This window comes from Diabrotica virgifera, chromosome 2 (assembly GCF_917563875.1).
Source record: "Diabrotica virgifera virgifera chromosome 2, PGI_DIABVI_V3a".
Classification (NCBI taxonomy): domain Eukaryota; kingdom Metazoa; phylum Arthropoda; class Insecta; order Coleoptera; family Chrysomelidae; genus Diabrotica; species Diabrotica virgifera.
This window is the reverse complement of record NC_065444.1, coordinates 15296715-15316576: the sequence shown is the minus strand read 5'-3', so window position 1 is coordinate 15316576 and position 19862 is coordinate 15296715. Positions and strand designations below refer to the sequence as shown.

The 19862-nt window shown below is 30.8% G+C and overlaps 2 protein-coding genes across 4 annotated transcripts in view; one reads left to right on the top strand and one right to left on the bottom strand.

Annotated features, from left to right (window-relative positions):
- LOC114345720 (8-oxo-dGDP phosphatase NUDT18) overlaps nt 1-2870 on the bottom strand; it is a 62138-nt gene extending 59268 nt beyond the window's left edge. The window contains exon 1 of one of the 3 annotated variants that reach the window (XM_050643421.1): nt 2854-2870. The gene's annotated coding sequence lies outside the window, so the exon portion shown is untranslated. Of the gene's footprint in view, nt 1-225; nt 471-929; nt 1043-2853 lie in introns of those variants that run through there. The other 2 variants (XM_050643420.1, XM_028296511.2) reach the window with 2 other exon arrangements.
- LOC114345708 (uncharacterized) overlaps nt 2640-19862 on the top strand; it is a 42439-nt gene continuing 25216 nt past the window's right edge. Inside the window, exons 1-3 of the mRNA XM_028296503.2 lie at nt 2640-2945; nt 11636-11945; nt 15474-15781. Coding sequence (XP_028152304.2) covers nt 2837-2945; nt 11636-11945; nt 15474-15781 — 727 coding nt within the window. The 5' untranslated portion in view covers nt 2640-2836. The remainder of the gene's footprint in view (nt 2946-11635; nt 11946-15473; nt 15782-19862) is intronic.

Here is a 19862-nt window from a genome sequence, read left to right as displayed (position 1 = left end):
ATTGACAACTTTTAAATAATCTCAATCTTAATTAATGCAATCTTTAATTGGTTTGTGGATATTATCACATTATAAAGTATTATGGGACATGCACTTGCATGGCATACATTTTTCTTTCTTTTAAATATTATATAGGTCACATATAGACGGCATAAGTTAATATAATAATAAAATAATAATGCATGTATTGGTATTGCACAAAAATGTAGAAAGTAAAACAATTACCTGATTAATACTTCTTTAGAAAAAGATACACCTTAATTCGAAATATGAAAACGGTAAGTCAACACATTCCTTTCTAAAACTAGTCCCTTCCTCATACCTTTACAAGAATGTTAATTATATACAAACAATTTAAAAAATGTAAATTATGAAAAATTTATTGTGATGACAGGACAGGTGTTTCCATAGAAAAAAGTGTTGTGTGATTGGGTAGAATGCGATCTTACCCTTCAAAAAATATGTCACGTATTTCAGCACCTGGTTAATTGGAAGGATACTACAAATCTGGCCTCCACATAAGTGGTCTGAAGCTTCGACATGATAGGTGTGAAATTTTAAACGTTCTTGTTGTTGATTGGATAGGAAGGGTGCCATAATCTAGCCTCCATGCTAGGTACATAGCCTCCATATGGTACTTCCAATATTTAATATTTTATTCAAGTGGACAGTAAAGGTAAAACACAAAAAACTTTTGTTTCTTACTTATTTATTTATACAATAATGTGACATTTTACATAGAAATATGAGTATTTAATTTGGATTAAATAAATGTTTACTTGTTGAATTTTTCCACCGTCTGCACACAACAGCTGAACGGAGCCATTAGATCAAACAACAAAACGCGAAATAAAGTGTGTATTTTAAAACTGTTGGATAAACAGTACCTACAATCAGAAAATCTCTACCTTACAATCAGAAAGACTTACCTTTAAAAAGGTACTTGATTACAAAATAACAAAAATATCAAAAAACACGACTGAATAACAGCTTTTTATGGTGACACAAACACATCACATAACCGACCATATAAAATAACTGAACGACAACGAACGAACGAACACGAACACTGAACACAGATTCAGAGATAGCACAGGATTTGTCAAAAGTCATGTTCCACCAATCACAATGCCGACATCAGCGCCTCTGACAAAATGGAAGGAAAATAAATACGAGTACATGTTTTTTATTAGAGTGCGCGGGCCATGGGTGTTTCTTCTTATGACATTGACATGACAAGAAAGAATCACAGAACTAAGGAACTGTCTTATTCATGAATTTGTCTTTCTGTGATATGATTTTCAGCTATTTTTTTTTGTTTTTTATCATTCTAGCTTTTTTACAATTCTTTGAGGGTTCTAGCCACCTCAATACTTTCTCTATAGTCGTTCCTATCCATTGCTTTTCTCTACCAAGCACGTATTCTCATATTTTCACCGATGTTTGTTTCGAGCTGGGTCAGTTTGCTCCATCCGCATTATATGCCCCGTCCACCTCAGACGTTCTATTATATCTTTATGTGTTTTACGATATCTGATTCTTAGTATATTCCATGATACTATAAATAACATGTTACAACACTTTATTTATAGTATCATGGTATATTCTATGAAGTTCGAAATGGTATGCATCCTCATCCTCTCCACAATCCATCTTCCATATCATCCGAAACTTTCAATGATAGCTACAAAATTTTACAAATCACCTAATTAAGCAACTATAATTCATCTATTCTTATCTATACTTTGTTATCAATCTTATGATACAATCTTATGAACGATGTTAGACTTGCGTGAATCACCCTGTACCTACATTTTAAATTTATGTTTAAAAAGCGCACATTTATTATATTCAAAAATCGACGGGTCTCAGCGTTTTTTATAGTTTTTCAAAACAAGGGCAGAAATAATTGTAGGTATTCCATATAGTGGTTTCGACCCTGTATAATATTTTAGTTGAGTTTTTAATTGTAAAAGTTCTTCAATAAATAACTATTTTGATTGGTAAATAAGCCACAATTAAATTGAAAAAATAATTTTATTAATAACGTTTCGACGTTCAAATCGGATGTCGTTTATAACAGCTTCATCAGCATCTGAACAACATTGTTCAACAAATATTCGGCTTTAGTAGTATTGTAATATTAATAGCTCAGCTGGACCTGATTATTATGTTTATTAGAAAGATTGGGGACTATTATTAGTTTACTATAAGAAATAAGAAATTATAAAGATTAAGATATGATTTTGTGCCAATGAAAATAATATATTTTTATATTATAATTTTCTAACTATATCTACAAGGCATTGATAATAATAAAATGGTTTTATAAATGTTTATTTGTTTTATTTAATTCCTTGAACAATAATAAATGTGTCTTTTTCCGATGTAATGAAAATTTAAATTGAAAAAATTAATTAAAATTTAGCTCTATTTTAACGTTACACTTTGAATTCACCAATAAAATGTAGAGCTTTAATACGTTTGAACTTTGGCTCTCATAATTATCTTTTATCCAGTATAAACAAAGATATCGTAGGGTAATGTCAAGATAGACGAAGATAACCACTATGTAAAAACGAACGCTGTTTAAACCAAGTACTGTCAATAACATTGTCAACTGTCAAATATTTCAATTTAATAAAAACGTACTTTTTGCATAGTATTTCTCGTAATTTTATAACTTTTTTTGGATATATAAACAAGTTATTCTTATAATAATAGAATTCGTAATAATTGTATTATTCTGATAAATTGTATTATTAAAATCAAAGCCAATTACTTTTAGAGTTTTACAGGTTGTCTCATGAAAAACTTTATGATATAACCAGTTATAATGGCAAACTGCTTTACCTTTGCGAAGAGAAAATCTATTGTTGTAGAAGACAGTACTTGGACAAATCAAGTTGTAACACAAAGTCCCTTGAGTTTTTCAAATACTGAAGGTAATATATTATTTTCTTTCTTAAGTCATCATATTTTTATCTTATCATCTACAGTTAATTATATATCACCAATTAGGCCAGTAAAGAAAAAACAACAGACGAAAAAATGTTATACAGGTTTTTGAAAGTTATAAAAGGTATATATTATGAGATAAAGCTGATGACAATTCATTGAAGACATGAAGCTGATTTGTTTTATTTTTTTAAACAACTATAAAAAGTGAAAGAATCAGTTTTTGCTTTAAAAGGTTTATTTATTAACAATTATTTCTTAACCTCAACAACAATAAATTTTTAAAATATCCCTGGACCCTTTCAATCTGTTCAATGTAACAGTTGTATAATGAGGATGATCCTCTAGAATCAGTCTATTGAGATCACAATGAAGTGTTCTAAAAGTGAACAAAAACAGGTAAATCGAAGTACAGTAAAACCTGGATATAACGGACTAATTGAGGGGACACGATGTCCCTCTGTTAAAGCCGAAAGTCTGTTTTAAAAATAGGTTTAAAATCAATCAAAATTTTTTTTTGAAATTATATTTAGATACAGTGTACAAATCTATAAGTTAAAAAAGGAATAAAGTTTTGTTTGCTACTTTTTTACTTTTCTACTTCATCTAAAAACTTTCTGCAATACTCATTTGGTTGACAAAATTATTCACTGATTCATGGGTTGAATAAGCAATGTATTTTTTGGCAAAACATACAATTAAAGTTGCCATCTTCTGAATTTAGAATACTTTCAGGGGGATTAGCAGGAGCTTTGTCTAAAATCAATAAACATTTCACCTCTTTAGGCAGTATTACCAGTTTCTTCTCTTGAAATTTTCTCACTGCAGGTACAAAACCAATTTTTGAAAATATCTCTGGTGAACCATGCCCTATTAGAGCTATAGTATGAAACGGGCAGATGATGCATTTTGATGATTATATCTTTGACAATAAGTACTAGGTTTACGAGATTTACCAACAATTATAGAAGTCAATCCATGCAATCCATCTGCGTTGGCACAAAGCAGTGCCGAGATCCTGTCCTTGTTGTTTTTCCTTCTAGAATTCAATTTTTCATATTTTTTTGCATTCAATTTTTTTTTACATTTGATCTTATTTTTTGTCAGTTATGTCCGAAGTCCGTTCTATTGAGATTTTACAGTACTTTCATCGCTGTATTTGTTACTTTATTGTTTGGTTTTGTATACATTTTAGATAAAAATGGTTCAAATAAAAGTTATAAATCTTTGAATATTATAAATGCCACAAGGAAATAGCTTCAGAACAACATAAATCTTTGACTTACTTACTTACTTAGTCCTAAGCCTTTCTAAAATCTTTGACTTACTTACTTACTTAGTCCTAAGCCTTTCTACCTTTAGGTGTAAGGCTAAATCCTTGACTTTTTAAATTAAAATACATAAACAATTGACTTGGTTATAGTGCGGCAGATTTGTGCAAATATTATAAGAATTGCACATTTAATGATACAAGCATATAATTTGGTCCACATATACTGCACATATAAAGGTTCAAATTTAGATATGAGGCCATCTCAGTTTTTGCCTTTTACAAAAATGGCGGTCATTCAAAATTGGCGACTATACATATGTGACTAATAGCATGATAACTTTTGAATGAAAATTCCGATTTCAACCAAAGGGTACCCCCCGTTAAGATAGGCAAAATGCCCTCACTCTCAGAATTCAATTTTTTTAATTTTTTTACGTTATGTGCAATTAAAAAATGAGATAACGCGGATTTTTAGCTCGCCACCCCCCCCTTACCCCTCCCCCCACAGCCAAAAACGTAGATTTTTAGAATTAATTTTTTTTAGTTGGGTTGTAATTGATTTAAAAATTTCAAAAAATTCACACGTGTAGCTGAGGCTTTTACAAAACATGTCCATTTTTTATGGACCCTTAGGTCGAGTGTACATAACCTCAAATATTTTTTTAACTTTTTTAAAACCTATAACTTTTTTTTTGAGGGGGCTGCAGGTCCAATTTTCTTTGCATTTTGTGTATTTTATCAAAAGCTATCTCTCTGATTTTTTTTGGATTTTTCCGTCAGGTGCGCCGTCTTGAAAAATCCGGAAAACTGTTTTTTTAGGGGGGTTTTGGGGATTTTCTCCATTTTATAGACTGCAACATAGATCAACTCACGGTTTTGTTAATAGATTATGTATAATTTGAAATAACTGAGTATATTAGGATATTTAAAAATTGGGCGAAACACTTTTACACCCCCCAAAAACATGTTTGTTAAAAACAAGTTTGTAAGGATTTTTGCGGGTCTAATTATATTTTTTGAGGTCGATACAGCCTAATATTTTTTTTTATTTTTTAACGTTCTGTATGATTTTAAAAAATTAGGACTCACCGCAATTTTAGCCCACTTCCCCTATCCCCCCTTCCCCACAGCCAAATGTCAATTTTTCGATTTTATTTTTTTTAAGTCGGTTTGCAATTAAACTATAAATGTTGTTCTGAAGCTATTTCTTTGTGGCATTTTTGTAATTAGCTATTCTAAATGGGAAATAAGCCACAATTTAACTAAAAAAGATTTTATTTTCCATCTGTAATGCGATAGAGAGAATTCAATAATCTGTGACGCACTGAAAAAATGGTTTGGGACGATCTATATATTAAGTCAGATTAAATTAAATTATTACAAGATTCAAGCAACGTTTTTGTTTAATTTATTAATATTTTGTATTTTGACAACAACGTCCGTGGTGGACGTCGAAACGTTAATAAAATCATTTTTTAGTAAAATTGTGGCTTATTTCCCATTTAGAATAGTTAGTAATTATTAAACTATAAATTTCAAAAAATTCACACGCACAGCTGAGGCTTTTACACAACATCTATTTTCATGGACCCGAAGACCCGAAGGTCGAGTGTACAGATTATAACCTCATTTTTTTTGTTTTTTAATAGAGGTACGTATAACTTTTTTTGGCGATGGCTGCTAATGTTTTTGTGTTTTGTGTATTTTACAAACCATCTACGTTTGGCTCATAATCCACGCTGTATGCTTGTCCCGTTAGGTAAATTATTACTTACTCAAAAACTATATAAACTTACTCAAAAACAGGTACTTATAACAAATCCACAAGGTGCCAGGCAGTACAACGGTCGGAAAATTCGTTTCGGACAAATTTGTTTTAGATTCTATGGAACAAGCTGAGCAAAAAAAGTATCTTGTGATTTTTCTATAAAATTGACTGTTGTCGAGTTACATGCAATTTCAAATTTGAAAAACACAAAAATAGCCATTTTCAAGGCCTAATAACTCGATTAAAAATTATTATTATGAAAGCCATAAAGTGACCAACTCAAAGTTTAAAGCCTCCCCTGCAATAGCCTAAAGAATTTTTGTAATTATTTTATTACTAACTATTATTTTTAGTAATTAAAAATGAGCGCTAAGCATGTATTGAAGCGGACGTACGCGAGAGAGAGAGAGAGATGTACAATATTCATTGGACGTTTTAAAAAAATATCGATTGGAAGTCAAAAATACGTTTTAAAAAAATAAAAAAGGAATTTTGAGGTTATATGTATTGTACACTCGACCTACACGGGTCTATAAAAAATAGATACATATGTTTTGTAGAAGCCTCATAAAAATTTTAAATTAATTGCAACATTAAACAAAAAAAAAATAGAAAAATTGACGTTTTTGTGGGGGCAGGGGGAGGGGGTGTTGAGCTAAAAATGCGATTAGTCTTATTTTTTAATCACATATAACGTAAAAAAATGAAAAAAAATATTCAGGCTGTATCGATCTTAAAAAAATATCATTAAGCCCGCAAAAACCCTTACATAACTTAAAACAACATGGATTTTGGGAGGTTTAAAGGTGTTTTTCCCAATTTTTGATAATCTTTAAATACTCATTTATTTTAAATTATACATAATCTATTGACAAAGCCTTGAGTTAATCTATGTTGCAGTATATAAAATGGAGAAAATTACTTAAAAACCCCCTAAAAAATAGTTTTCCGGATTTTTCAAGATGGCGCACCTGACGGAAAAATCTGAAAAAAATCAGAGAAATAGCTTTTGATAAAGTACACAAAATCCAAAAAAAATTGGACCTGCAGCCCCCTCCAAAAAAAAGTTATAGGTTTTAAAAAAGTTAAAAAAAAATTTGAGGTTATGTACACTCGACCTAAGGGTTCATAAAAAATTGACATGTTTTATAAAAGCCTCAGCTATACGTGTGAATTTTTTGAAATTTTTAAATCAATTGCAACCCAACTCAAAAAAATTATATCCAAAAATCTACGTTTTTAGCTGTGGGAGGAGGGGTCAGGGGGGGTAGCGAGCTAAAAATCCGCGTTATCTCATTTTTTGATTGCACAGAACGTAAAAAAATTAAAAATATTGAATTCTAAGAGTGAGGGCATTTTGCCTATCTTAACGGGGGGTACCCTTTGGTACATAGGTTCCTTTTGTGATTTACAAGATCGATGTCGTTTACTGGAAGAATCAGTTTACCAGAAGTTGTGTTTTTCCTGGTTTTTTATATAAAACTATTTTATATTATGTAAATAATTTATTTTCAATTTTTTCACCCTGTATATATTAATTTTTCAAAATGGTAATACCACCATGAAAAGAGCGTAAGAATGTGTTTTAGGAAATGTTTTGAACTTTTTAGTTATGTTAATTACCATTTAATAAATGCATAACACATCTTCACATGTAACTATGTGTGGCAGATTCGTGCAAATATTATAAAAATTATTGAGCATTTAATGGTAGAAGCATATAATTTGGACCACTTATACTACTAAGTTCAAATTTAGAAATGAGGCCATCTCAGATTTTGCCTTTTACAAAAAAGGCGAGCATTAAAAATGGCGGCTATACATATGTGACTAATAGCACGATAACTTTTGAACGAAAAGTCAGATTTCAGCCAAATTCGGTATAGAGGTTCTTTTTTTGATGAGTAAGATCGAGGTCTTGAACCAGAAGAATCGGTTTAACAGAATTTGTGTTTTTACTGTTTTTTATGTAAAAATGCTTGGCAAATGCATGGTAAAGATGCTTGGCTTTGTTAAAAGATGCAGCTATGACTTTACGACTGGTCGTTCTTTAAAATTTCTTTATTGTTCTTTGGTTAGACCACATTTAGATTATGCATCATGTGTTTGGTCACCTCAATATAACTGTCATATTAATAAAATCGAACAAGTTCAGCGTAAATTCTTACGTTATTATGCTTATAAGATGCATCTGACTGGTCAAAGTTATGAGTCTTTACTGCAAATTATTCGACTTGACTCATTACAGAGTCGTCGTCAACATAAAGATCTTTGCTTCTTATATAACTTAATTCATGGTCATAAATTCTGTATCCCACTTTTAAATAAAATTGGTCTACATGTACCTTCAAGAACCACCCGTTCTGTGACCACCTTCCACGAGTTCATTAACCGCACAAATTATGGTTCAAGTTCCTATCTCTCTAAAACTATTAAATTAGCAAACACATTATCTCCGCAAATTGATTTCTTTGTGAACGACTTTACTGCGTTTTCCACACAATTACATTTATACTTAACTTAATGTTCTAATTTCAAGACTGATTTGTCAACTACTGTTATTGTCTTTGTTCTAGGATAAGTTGTATTTGTCAATTTCAAAATGTTCTAGCTCTCAATTGTTAAATGAGAGCAAGTAATTTTATTCTTTATTATTGTTTGTTATGTATTTACCAATTTTGTACCTACTAGATCTTATTTTTCTAATTTGTGTGACATTTTAATTTAATTGTATCATGTACTAATGGACTTCGGTCCGTAAATAAATAATAAATAAATAAATAAATAAATAAAAAATATGTTGTTTTTTTTTCAATTCTTTCAACCTGTATATATTAATTTTTCAAAAAGGTAATACCGCCATTGAAAAGAGTGTAAAAATATTTTTTAGGAAAGATTTTGAACTTTTTAGTTATGTTAATTACCATTTAATAAATACATAAAGTATCTTCACATGTACCTATGTGTGGCAGATTAATTTTTAATGCTTGCCAGTTTTGTAAAAGACAAAATCTGAGATGGCCTTATATCTAAATTTGAATCTTTGTATGTGTAGTGTGTGTGGTCCAAATTATATGCTTTTACCATTAAATAATCAATAATTTGTAAATTATTTGCACGAATCTGGCGCACATAGGTTCATAGGTACATGTGAAGATACGTTATACATTTATTAATTGGTAATTAACATAACTAAAGAGTACAAAATATTTCCTAAAAAATATTCTTACGCTCTTTTCAACGCCGGTATTAACTTTTTGAAAAATTAATATATACAGGGTGAAAGAATTGGTAAAAAACAACATGTTTTTACATAAAAATCAGGAAAAACACAACTTCTGATGAATTGATTCTACCGGTTCAATATCTTGGTCTTACACCTCAAAAAAGAACCTATATACCAAATTTTTTTTGAAATCGGACTTTTTGTTCAAAAGTTTTCGTGCTTTTAGTCACATACATATAATCGCCATTTTAAATGCCCGCCATTTTTGCAAAAGATAAAATCTGAGATGGCGTTAAATCTAAATTTGAACCTTGATGTCTGTAGTATATGTGGTCAAAATTATATGCTTCTACCATTAAATGCACAATAATTCTTATAATATTTGCACGAAGCTGCCACACATAGGTACATGTGAAGATACGTTATGCATTTATTAAATGGTAATTAACATAACTACAAAGTTCGAAATATTTTTTACAAAATATTTTTACGCTCTTTTCAATTGCTGTATTACCTTTTTGAAAAACTAATATATACAGAGGGAAAAAATTTAAAAAAAGCATATTTGTACATAAACTACTAGTATAAACACAACTTCTGGTAAACCGATTCTTCTGGTTCACCACATCCATCTTGTAAATAAAAAAAAGAACCTATATACTAAATTTGGTTGAAATCGGACTTTTCGTTCAAAAGTTATGGTACTATTAAACACATATGTATAGCCGCCATTTTGAATGCCCGTCATGTTTGTAAAAGAAAAAATCTGAGATGGCCTCATATCTAAATTTAAACCTTTTAATGTGTAGTATATGTGGTTTAAATTATATGCTTGTATCATTAAATGTGCAATTGTTTCACATATCGGCAGCACTATTAATGAAAAAATCCTTATTTTTGCAGCACTATATAAATGTTAATAGCTTTGTTTTTTTGTCTACAAGCATACATTTGGTGGAAAAGATATTACCACTATAATTAAGCAAAACCACCTGCAGTGGGCAGAACATGTATCCCGGCCCCTAAATTGAACATTATAAAAAAGATTCTAACAGCTCAACCCGTGGGAATGAGAAGACGGGTAGATCAAAGCTGAGGTGGATGGACGGGGTAACACAAGATGCCGAGAAGATCGGAGTCAGCAACTGGAAAATGCAAGCGACAGAACAAAATGGCGTAGAAAGCTTGAGAAGGTTGAGGCCCTCTAAGGGCCGTAGCACAAAGATGATGATGAACTTTGTTTTTGACATAATGACATGTAATATAACTATGTAATTGAAATTATGGTAAAAAAAATTAAATGCAGAATGAAAGATTGCTTTATTACCGATGGCCAAAAGTCCCTGAAATCTATGTTTATTTTAATAAATTACAGGGGTAAAAAAAAAAAAGAAAATTTAGTGTGATTTTTAATTTCAAATATTTCATTCAAAAGAAACTTTTTTTATTCTAAGGGACTTTTAATCCTCGGTAATCATGTAATCTTTCATTTGGTGTTAAAATTTTTCAAAAATATTTATTAGTTTTCTCAGGATTCGAAAAAAATGAATGCATTTAAATAGCATTGCCAAGATTTTGCACCTACCCCCTTAAGGTAATGTAGAAACTCACAAATTAAAGAACTTTTTAAGATCTACAACTTATATTTGAACTGTTTTTCTCGAAAATTATGATTGTTTAAAAAACAGCAATATCAGCCTGTACATTTTCACATATTTGTCATAAACCCTTCACATACCTTTTAGGACTTTTAAAACATCTGTATAAGATTGTTAAGTGAAATTTATGATTTTTTCACATATAGATAGACTGACCTAAATATTAATAAATGTAAGGATATACAGAAAAAAATAAGATATTGCATAAAATTTTAAATATTAGAAAATAATAAAAAATCAATTTTTTGAATAAAAATATTTTATTTAGTGGTTTTCTAACGAAACAAAATTTCTTCTAGAATATGTAGTTAATATGAATGAATCATAATACAGTGGAACCTCGATTATCCGTCTCTCTATTAACCGTCACCTCTGTTAACCGTCAGGGTCCATACGTAAGTTATATTGACCACATAAGTAAAAATTTAGTCATCAATTCATTTTGTTTGAGCATTTTTTTGTGTAAATCAGGGCTCTGGATTAAATCTCAATTTAAATAGTTAATGATAAATGATACCGTGCTTTTAGAGTTCTATTTTTAGAATCGCAAGCCGAAAATAAAAACGCACAGCACAATAATTACAGTCAATATCTGCATGTCATCATAATTCAGTTAATGTTCTGTTAACCGTCTTTTCGATTATCCGTCATACCCTTGGTCCGGTGACCTGACGGATAATCGAGGTTCCACTGTACCTAGCTTTTATTTGATAATTTGATTTATTTATTTGTATATTTCGATTGGTTTACAGACAGCCTAAACGAGTCCTATGCAACTGCAGCAGATGAAAATGAAACTCAATACTTATCTGTCCTAGAATCGACAACTGGTGATCACACATTAGAAGATATTCATGACATTACACTAGGCAGTCAAAAATTACTTATTCAAGACACTATTGGACTTAATGTTGAAACAATATCTCAAGATAATTTTAACGTAGCTGAATCTGAAGAACAACAAGTTGTAATATTTAATGTGGAAGGATCTAATGAACTTTATGGTATTCAAGTAGCTCAAGATAATGATGGGAATGTTCATAGATATCAATTTCAATTAAGGTAAATAACAGGGTTGCTTTACTTTCAACAGGTGGTGAAAACCTGTTCTCGGTGGGTGCAAAATCATATGTTCAAAATAAGTCCGGAAAAACATAAACTAATTATTCTAAGCAACTTTTGGTCTATGTACATAGTTTTTTCACTTTTCACTTTTGACATTTTAAAAGTCAATACCTTTCAAATTATTTCCCAGTGAAAATGTTAATTTTTTAACAAAAAACCATGTTTTTAGATGTTTTTTCAGTAATTTCATTGAAAATCGAAAAAGAATAAGCACTTTGAACTGGTGAACCTTACAGATCAAATAAACAGTAGGTTTGTTCTAGCATCAGTTTCAAACGGTTTGAAACCATCAGCGAATAGTGGACCAGCGCGAGTAGAGGGGATAGCACTGGTGACTGTATTATGTTCAATCACTGACCAACTGTTTGCTGACGGTTTCTGACTAGTTTGACTGTTTGCTAGAATACTTACTTACTTTCCGTGTCCGGAACACCAACAACTTTAAATTCTGTATTTCCAATGGTTGGCCACATAGATGGCCCTGTCATTTGCTATAATTAAGTCTTGTTCTGTGCAGGTCTCTCTCATCTCTGTGCATGATAGTAGATGCCGGCTGGTCTGAACAGCGCCACAGTCGCAGGTATCGTCCTCCTGGTATCCCCATTTTTTCAGGTTACTAGCACAACGTGAAACGCCGGTTCTTAGTCTGTTTAGCGCTTTCCAAGTCGGATACGGTAAATTGTGTCCAGCAGCCATTTCCTCTGAGGGAGGAAAATGTGTCACAGTAGCTGATGCTTGCCATAGGTGTATTCGGCACGTCTCTGGCGCTTCGGGGATGGATCTTGATGTTTTCAGGAAGCTTTTCCGAGATCTTAGTCTGCTTGGCTGAGTTTGGTGGTCATATAAGGGGTGTCTTCGGTCCGTCTCCTGCTTTTTCTGTTCTACCTCTGACGTGACCTTCCTCCTGATAGGTGGTGGAGCAATTCCAGCAATGGGGTAAACCTCTTCGATAGGTGTCGGTTTCAGGCAACCCGATATTATATGGACCGTTTCATTTAGAGCCACGTCGACGTTCTTTGCGTGAGCAGAGTTTGCCCATACTGGTGCTCCAAACTCCGCGGCCGAAAAACATAATGCCAAGGCAGAAGTGCGGAGAGTGTGTGGTTGTGCTCCCCATTTTGTATTAGTTAGCTTGCGGATGATATTATTTCTGGCACTTACTTTCTTCTTGACATCTTGACAGTGGTATCGGTAAGACAGAGTTCTATCCAGACGGACGCCAAGGTATTTTGCTAGAATAAACCTAATATATTCGCGCTGTGCAAGTACTTGGAGGGGATTCGAGAAACGATTGTGCGAGAATAGCAGAGAAATCCTGCAACTTTCTTAAATAATTCATAATGTCAATTGAAATTGTCAAATCGAGGTATATTTCATACCTACTGTCATTGAAGAAGAAAAATTATATGTTGCTCACAATATTGATATGATATGCAATTATTATATAAAAGTATATTTAATTATCTGTATTTTGCTTGCAGAACTGCATTTTAATAATTCATTTTATTTACTACATACAACTGTTTACCTTTTTATAACATAACCTAAATCTTATTTTTTCTTATAATTTTTTTGGGCTATATGGCCTTGACAATTATCCAGCAACCAGGACTAATATAATTGGCCAATATAATTAAAATTGCGAAAAATGTTGCCGAGCTATGAAACCAGGTGTCGCTTTTCCGAACTTGCACGGTCCCAATAAGTAAAGTAAATTGTAAAGCAGTAACAATAAATTTCATGTGGGATGCTAATAGCGGGTGGTTTTCATGTGTTTTTTTTTATCAAAAAGGAACCAACTTTATTTTGAGTGTAACTTGCTTAGTTTTGATGCTATGAACTTGTATAAAAAAACAAAAATAAAGCTTTTTTAAACACTCATCCAGTTTTAATGAGCTTTCATTTCACTCAAAAAGTACTCCATTTTTGAAGTTATACTTCTTTAGGCGCGATGGAAGTGAAATTTAATATGCGCGAATTCATCAAAAACCTTGTTCCCCGGCACTGACGCATTATAGCTTTGCTCTGATTGGGTGTTTAAGTTCAAATGACATGACAATAATTGTTCAATATGGAGGTTATGGATAAACTGGGATAAATAAATAATAGGTCTGTTCGTACAGGAATCAGAAACTATCACTGACTATCAGCAACTGCACGACGCATGCGTGTTTCAATATTAGCGTTCGCACAATTGAAACACGCATGCGTCGTGCAGTTGCTGATAGTCAGTGATAGTTTCTGATTCCTGTACGAACAGACCTATTGTATATTAGTTTTTATTGTTGTGAGGACACATACAAAAGCAAGTTTATAATTGTAGTAACGTTTTAAATAGTTTTTAAAAGCAACAGGTACGTACTTAATTGTAAATGTTTCAGTATTGTAATACAAAATTACATAGGTACTTACCTATTTGGAAACTACTAGGTAATGCTTTGATTTACATAATTTGATTACCAACAAAATTTCTACCACTCTTCATCTAATATACCTATTGTTTTCTTACTCTATGTTTTGTTGTATTTTAATATTTTAATTCCCTTTCTGAACACACACACACACAAAAATCAAACTAATTTGGTTAAATTCAGAGCTGTCAAACAGTAAAACGTCCAGTTAGCCTACCTTCCCACATGACAAGTACGTGTAAGTGGTCAAATCGGGTGACGGGTGTGTGTAAGTGGATTTCAATTATAAGCACGCGGGTTCGAATCCCAATGCAAGTTTTTATTTTTTGATTTTTTTATACATTTTATGATTGTGAATATAATTATTATATAATTTTTTTCAGAAAATGCGTATTTAGTTCAAATTTTTGCCAACAATTATTGTTCAGAAATCATTTCTTTGGTGCATTTTTCAATGTGTTTGTGTGATTTAATCTTTTATTTGTTTAATTTTTGGTATTGTTTTAATAAAAATGTTTGGAAAGGAGTAAGTGTTAAAATTAGTTTAATATTTAAATATAATATAAAAAAACTGTTTAAAGTACATATATTAATTTCGTTGGAATCATATAATAGAAGTATAACCACTTGCGTGCGTACAAAGTACACACACACACATTTTTTTTTGGATATTTCGGTTACTTCACATTGAAATAATTGATTTGGAATTTGATGAATAAGAACCTATTTTTCATAAGCTACAACTCTGCTTCTACTGTGTCTGTAGACTACATATATTCACCTTTTTTTTTATAAGCTACATTTTTGCTAAGAAGTTTTTTTGATGAAATAATTACTTTTTCGAGTTATTTGCGAAACGTCATCTAAAACCGTGGTTTTTTGTTAAAAAATAAACATTTTCACTCACAAATAATTCGAAAAGTATTGTATTCCAAAGTATTCGCAAAGAATTTGACTGCTTGTTCATTCCTTATACCTCATAAGAGTGTCAGATGGTGCTACAGTATATCTCGTTTTTATGCTTGACTTATTTTTAATTACGGCTTTTTAACAGGAAAACTGGAGATGGACAGCTAGAACCTATGCCGGAAACTGTTCAATTATTAGCTAATGAAGAAGATCAACAAGTGACAGAAGAACAGCAGGATGCTTCTGAACTAAATGCTGATCAGATAAATGAAGAAGAGTTTGAAGAGCCTGTTTATTTACAGGCAAAATTAGAACAAACTGATGGAAGTACACAATCTCATTTATTTATTTCTAAACAAACTAAAAAAACAAATGTGAAGAAAGAAGTCACAAATTTGTACAGGGAAGACTTGGAAGAAAACTATGAAGAAGCTGATATAAATCTCAAATCAGGTAAAGTTAAAAAACACTATCTTTTTTTTTATTATTTTTCGACTTGTTTTCTTTAACAGGTTACACATGGTAGAACTTTTATAAAACCTATTCCAACAACTTAATCTAAAATCCTTAATCTAAATGACAACTTAAAAGTTATTTAATTACTTAATTTAACATTATTTTTTATTTTACGATTTTTTTTACAATCCTCAATTTACAAAATTTATTTATTTATTTTAACAATTTATTCTCTGCCTTACTGTCACTTATGAATAAGCGAGCAGATATAGAGTACATTATATTATAACACACTATTCTCCTTCTCTCTTTCTCTTATTTCGGCACCTCTCCCTCCATAACGTATATCGAGAGGTTCGAGCGAAAACCCGATAAATACCAAAATTATGAAATCCGGTATTTTTATTTCTGCTGTAGTAAAAACACGTCTCCTACCACTGGTAAATGTTATTATTTGATATTAACATTTTTAACCTTTAACTACCCGCGCATCAAGTTATAACATAACTACACGCGTGGCGTACTTTGTACGCCACAAGAAAATACACTTAAAAACAGCGGATTTGTTTAATTTTTTTTGAAAAAATACACTTAGTTGTTTGTTATAAACCTTATTCGGCATCAGTGAATACTTGGAGTTCCTTTTCAGTAAGCCAATTGGGATTTATAACTGGAATCATGGAATAACTGGATTCCATGATAAATAAAATTACTAATAAAAAATTTTTTTAAATGTGATTTTTTACAGGAGAAAAAGTATTGTTTACAAAGAAAAATATATTTTTTGCCATAATGACTAAAAAACAATTAAAATATATACTTATATTACGACTTATAGTAATATAATCCTGGGGTATATTGTCCACCACCGGAAACAACAAATAATAAAATGTAAATTACGATCTTTCCAGAACGCCGATTATAACGAAACTAAAACCAAATTGTAAAGCACATTCCAGTGATAGGTTAGAAAAATAAGCAAGGTCAAAAATTAAATTTTTAAATATATTTCCAGTAGAATTCTTATATCTGGCGTACAAAGTACGCCAGCGCGTGTAGTTAAAGGTTAAGCACAATAACTAATAAAAACGAAATATGGTAAAAACCGTTAACTCATATTTTTAAATAACACCAACCCGATATATAACTTTACTGATAAAAATACTTTGTTGTAAACATATTTATAATATGAGAATCCGGTAAAATCAGTTATCTTCTTTTTCCTGTGTAAAGTTACTAATTTTATTAGAAATATTTCTAAGTTAAAAACTGATAATTAATTTTATCGGAGATGAAGATTACAAAATTGTTCATTTTGACAAAATATATTCATGCGAAAATCCGATAAAGAATTTTAGACTATGATAGTTTATTAAATTTCAGCACACTTTTTTTCCTACGAAAACCAAGTAAAAGATGGCGTAAATTAACAATTGAATATTACGAAGCAAAAAAAGCGGTTAGAATGGGCCCGTATTTGTAATGAAAAACAAACTCCAAGAGCTTCCAAGGTACCACAGCAAATAAATTGTAGTAAATGTAAATTTAAGTGTACTGAAAAGTTGTCTCAAGACTATTGAAACTCAGTAGAAATTACTGGAGTCTAGTAGTAGTCTAGTCTAGAAAAATTTTTATTTTGTGCAATATAACTCTCAAACTAATTTGGACTAGACTTGTCCCTAAACTTCCCAAAGAAAGGAACGAACATTTAGTAAGAAATGTTTCTTTCCACTAGCTTACCATGAATGAATTCTAGTGTGTCAAAAGGTTTTTAAAAAACGCTGTGTATATTCTCAGATGATATAATAAATGCTCTAGCTAACAGTGATTCTACTGGATGATATTCTAAAGAAGACAATAGCGGAAAACGGTAACCAGTTAATAAAAATATCAAAATTAAAAAAAACTTCTACTCTACGCCCTAAAAGGCTAAAACAAATTTCATCCCAAAAAGCAACCATAGACATACCAACTCCGGGCAATTTACCAAAGTTATATAAAAGTACCTTTCTAATAAGTGGAGCAAAAAAAACGGATTTGATAAAGATGCACTAAGAAAATATTTTCCAGAAGAGGTGCATGCTTGAATAACAAATTTAAAAACCGGTAATTATATCGTAGATCGAATTACAGACGTAATGATGTGAGAAGAATCGGAAGAAGACACATTTTACTTTTTAATTTTCTAAAAAGAATGCAGATTAATTTATTTTTGTTGGAATAATATACAATTAACTTTTATTTTATAATTAAAAAAATTCAAAATAAAAACCAATAAAGACAAATGTTATACTCATTCAACGAGGTAAAACCCAATAAATATCACGTTTTATTTTTTTTTTGTAAATACGCTTTTATGAATTAAACTTAAAATAAATTATTTTAACTAAATATTAAATTCTCTGCCATTTGGCTATAACAAACATTTGATAACTTCCTATAACGATTTTAAATCTTCTTCAAACTTCCTAAAATCTTGAATCGCGATTATCTCTAAACAATGGTTTTGTTAGTTATCGGGTTTTCGCTCGAACCCCTCGATATATCATATGCAGTATATAGAAAAATGTTGTATGGATTGACTAAACAGTACGTTTTTGATCCTTAATATCAGATTATTAAGAATTCTATTTACAAATGTTAACACCATGTTGAACTATTTATTATACAGGGTGTCCTGAAAAGATTGGTCATAAATTATACCACAGATTCTGGGATCAAAAATAGGTTGATTGAACCACACTTACCTATATACAATAGTGCAAACAAAAAAGTTACAGCCCTTTGAAGTTACAAAATGAAAATCGATTTTTTTCCGATATATCGAAAACTCTTAGAGATTTTTTATTGAAAATAGACATGTGGCATTCTTATGGCAGGATCATCTTAAAAAAAAAACAACAGCGAAATTTGTGCACCCCATAAAAATTTTATGGGGTTTAGTTCCTTTAACCCCCCCCCCAATCTTTTGTGTACGTTTCAATTAAATTAATAATATGGTACCATTAGTTAAACACAATATTTTTAAAACTTTTTTGCCTCTCAGTATTTTTTCAATAAGTCAGTTTTTATAGAGATGTGGCTTCTTTTTATTTGTTTACATAAAAATTTTATGGGGTTTCGTTCCTTTAAACCCCCCAAATGTTTGTGTACGTTCCAATTAAACTATTATTGCTGTACCATTAGTTAAACACAGTGTTTTTAAAACTTTTTTGCGTTTTAATATTTTTTCGATAAGGCACCTTTTATCGAGATGTGGCTTCTTGTTAAATATGGTTCAAAATATACCCAAAAATGAAAATTATCTATAAATGTTCATATTATTACCAGGTCTCTTTAATCATACTTAACCATATACAACTATGTGGTGGATTTGACCAGTATTCAAAATATATCGATAAGGACTGGCTTTTCGAGAAAATACTAAGAGGCGAAAAAGTTTTAAAAACACTGTGTACAACTAATAGTACTACAATAATAATTTAATAGGAACATATATACAAAAGTTTAGGGGGGTTTAAGGGAACAAAACTCCCATAAAATTTTTATGGGGTGCACAAATTTCACTATAATTTTTTTTAAGATATTCCTGCCATAAGAAAGCCACATGTCCATTTTCAATAAAAAATCTCAAATAGTTTTTGATATATTGGAAAAAATTTATTTTCATTTTGTAACTTCAAAGGGCTGTAACTTTTTGAAGTTATACTTCTTTAGGCGCGATTGAGATTGAGGGTGATTATTTATTATTAATCTGCGCGCATGCGCACACCGACAGTATGGTATTAGTCGTTATACAGGCTGATTGGCAATATGGAGGTAATCAAAATGTTGTATAATATATTAGTTTTATTGTTGTGAGGACAGAAACAAAAAAGTTTATAATTGTAGTGACTTTTTAAATGGTTTTTAAAAGCAACAAGTACGTAATAATTGTAAATATTTCAGTATCCTAATAAAAATTTCATAGGTACCTACCTATTTGAACCTACCAAAATACATAGTATGTAATACTTTTATTTACATAATTTGATTACCATCAAAATTTCTATCAATATTCACCTCATATATTGTTTTC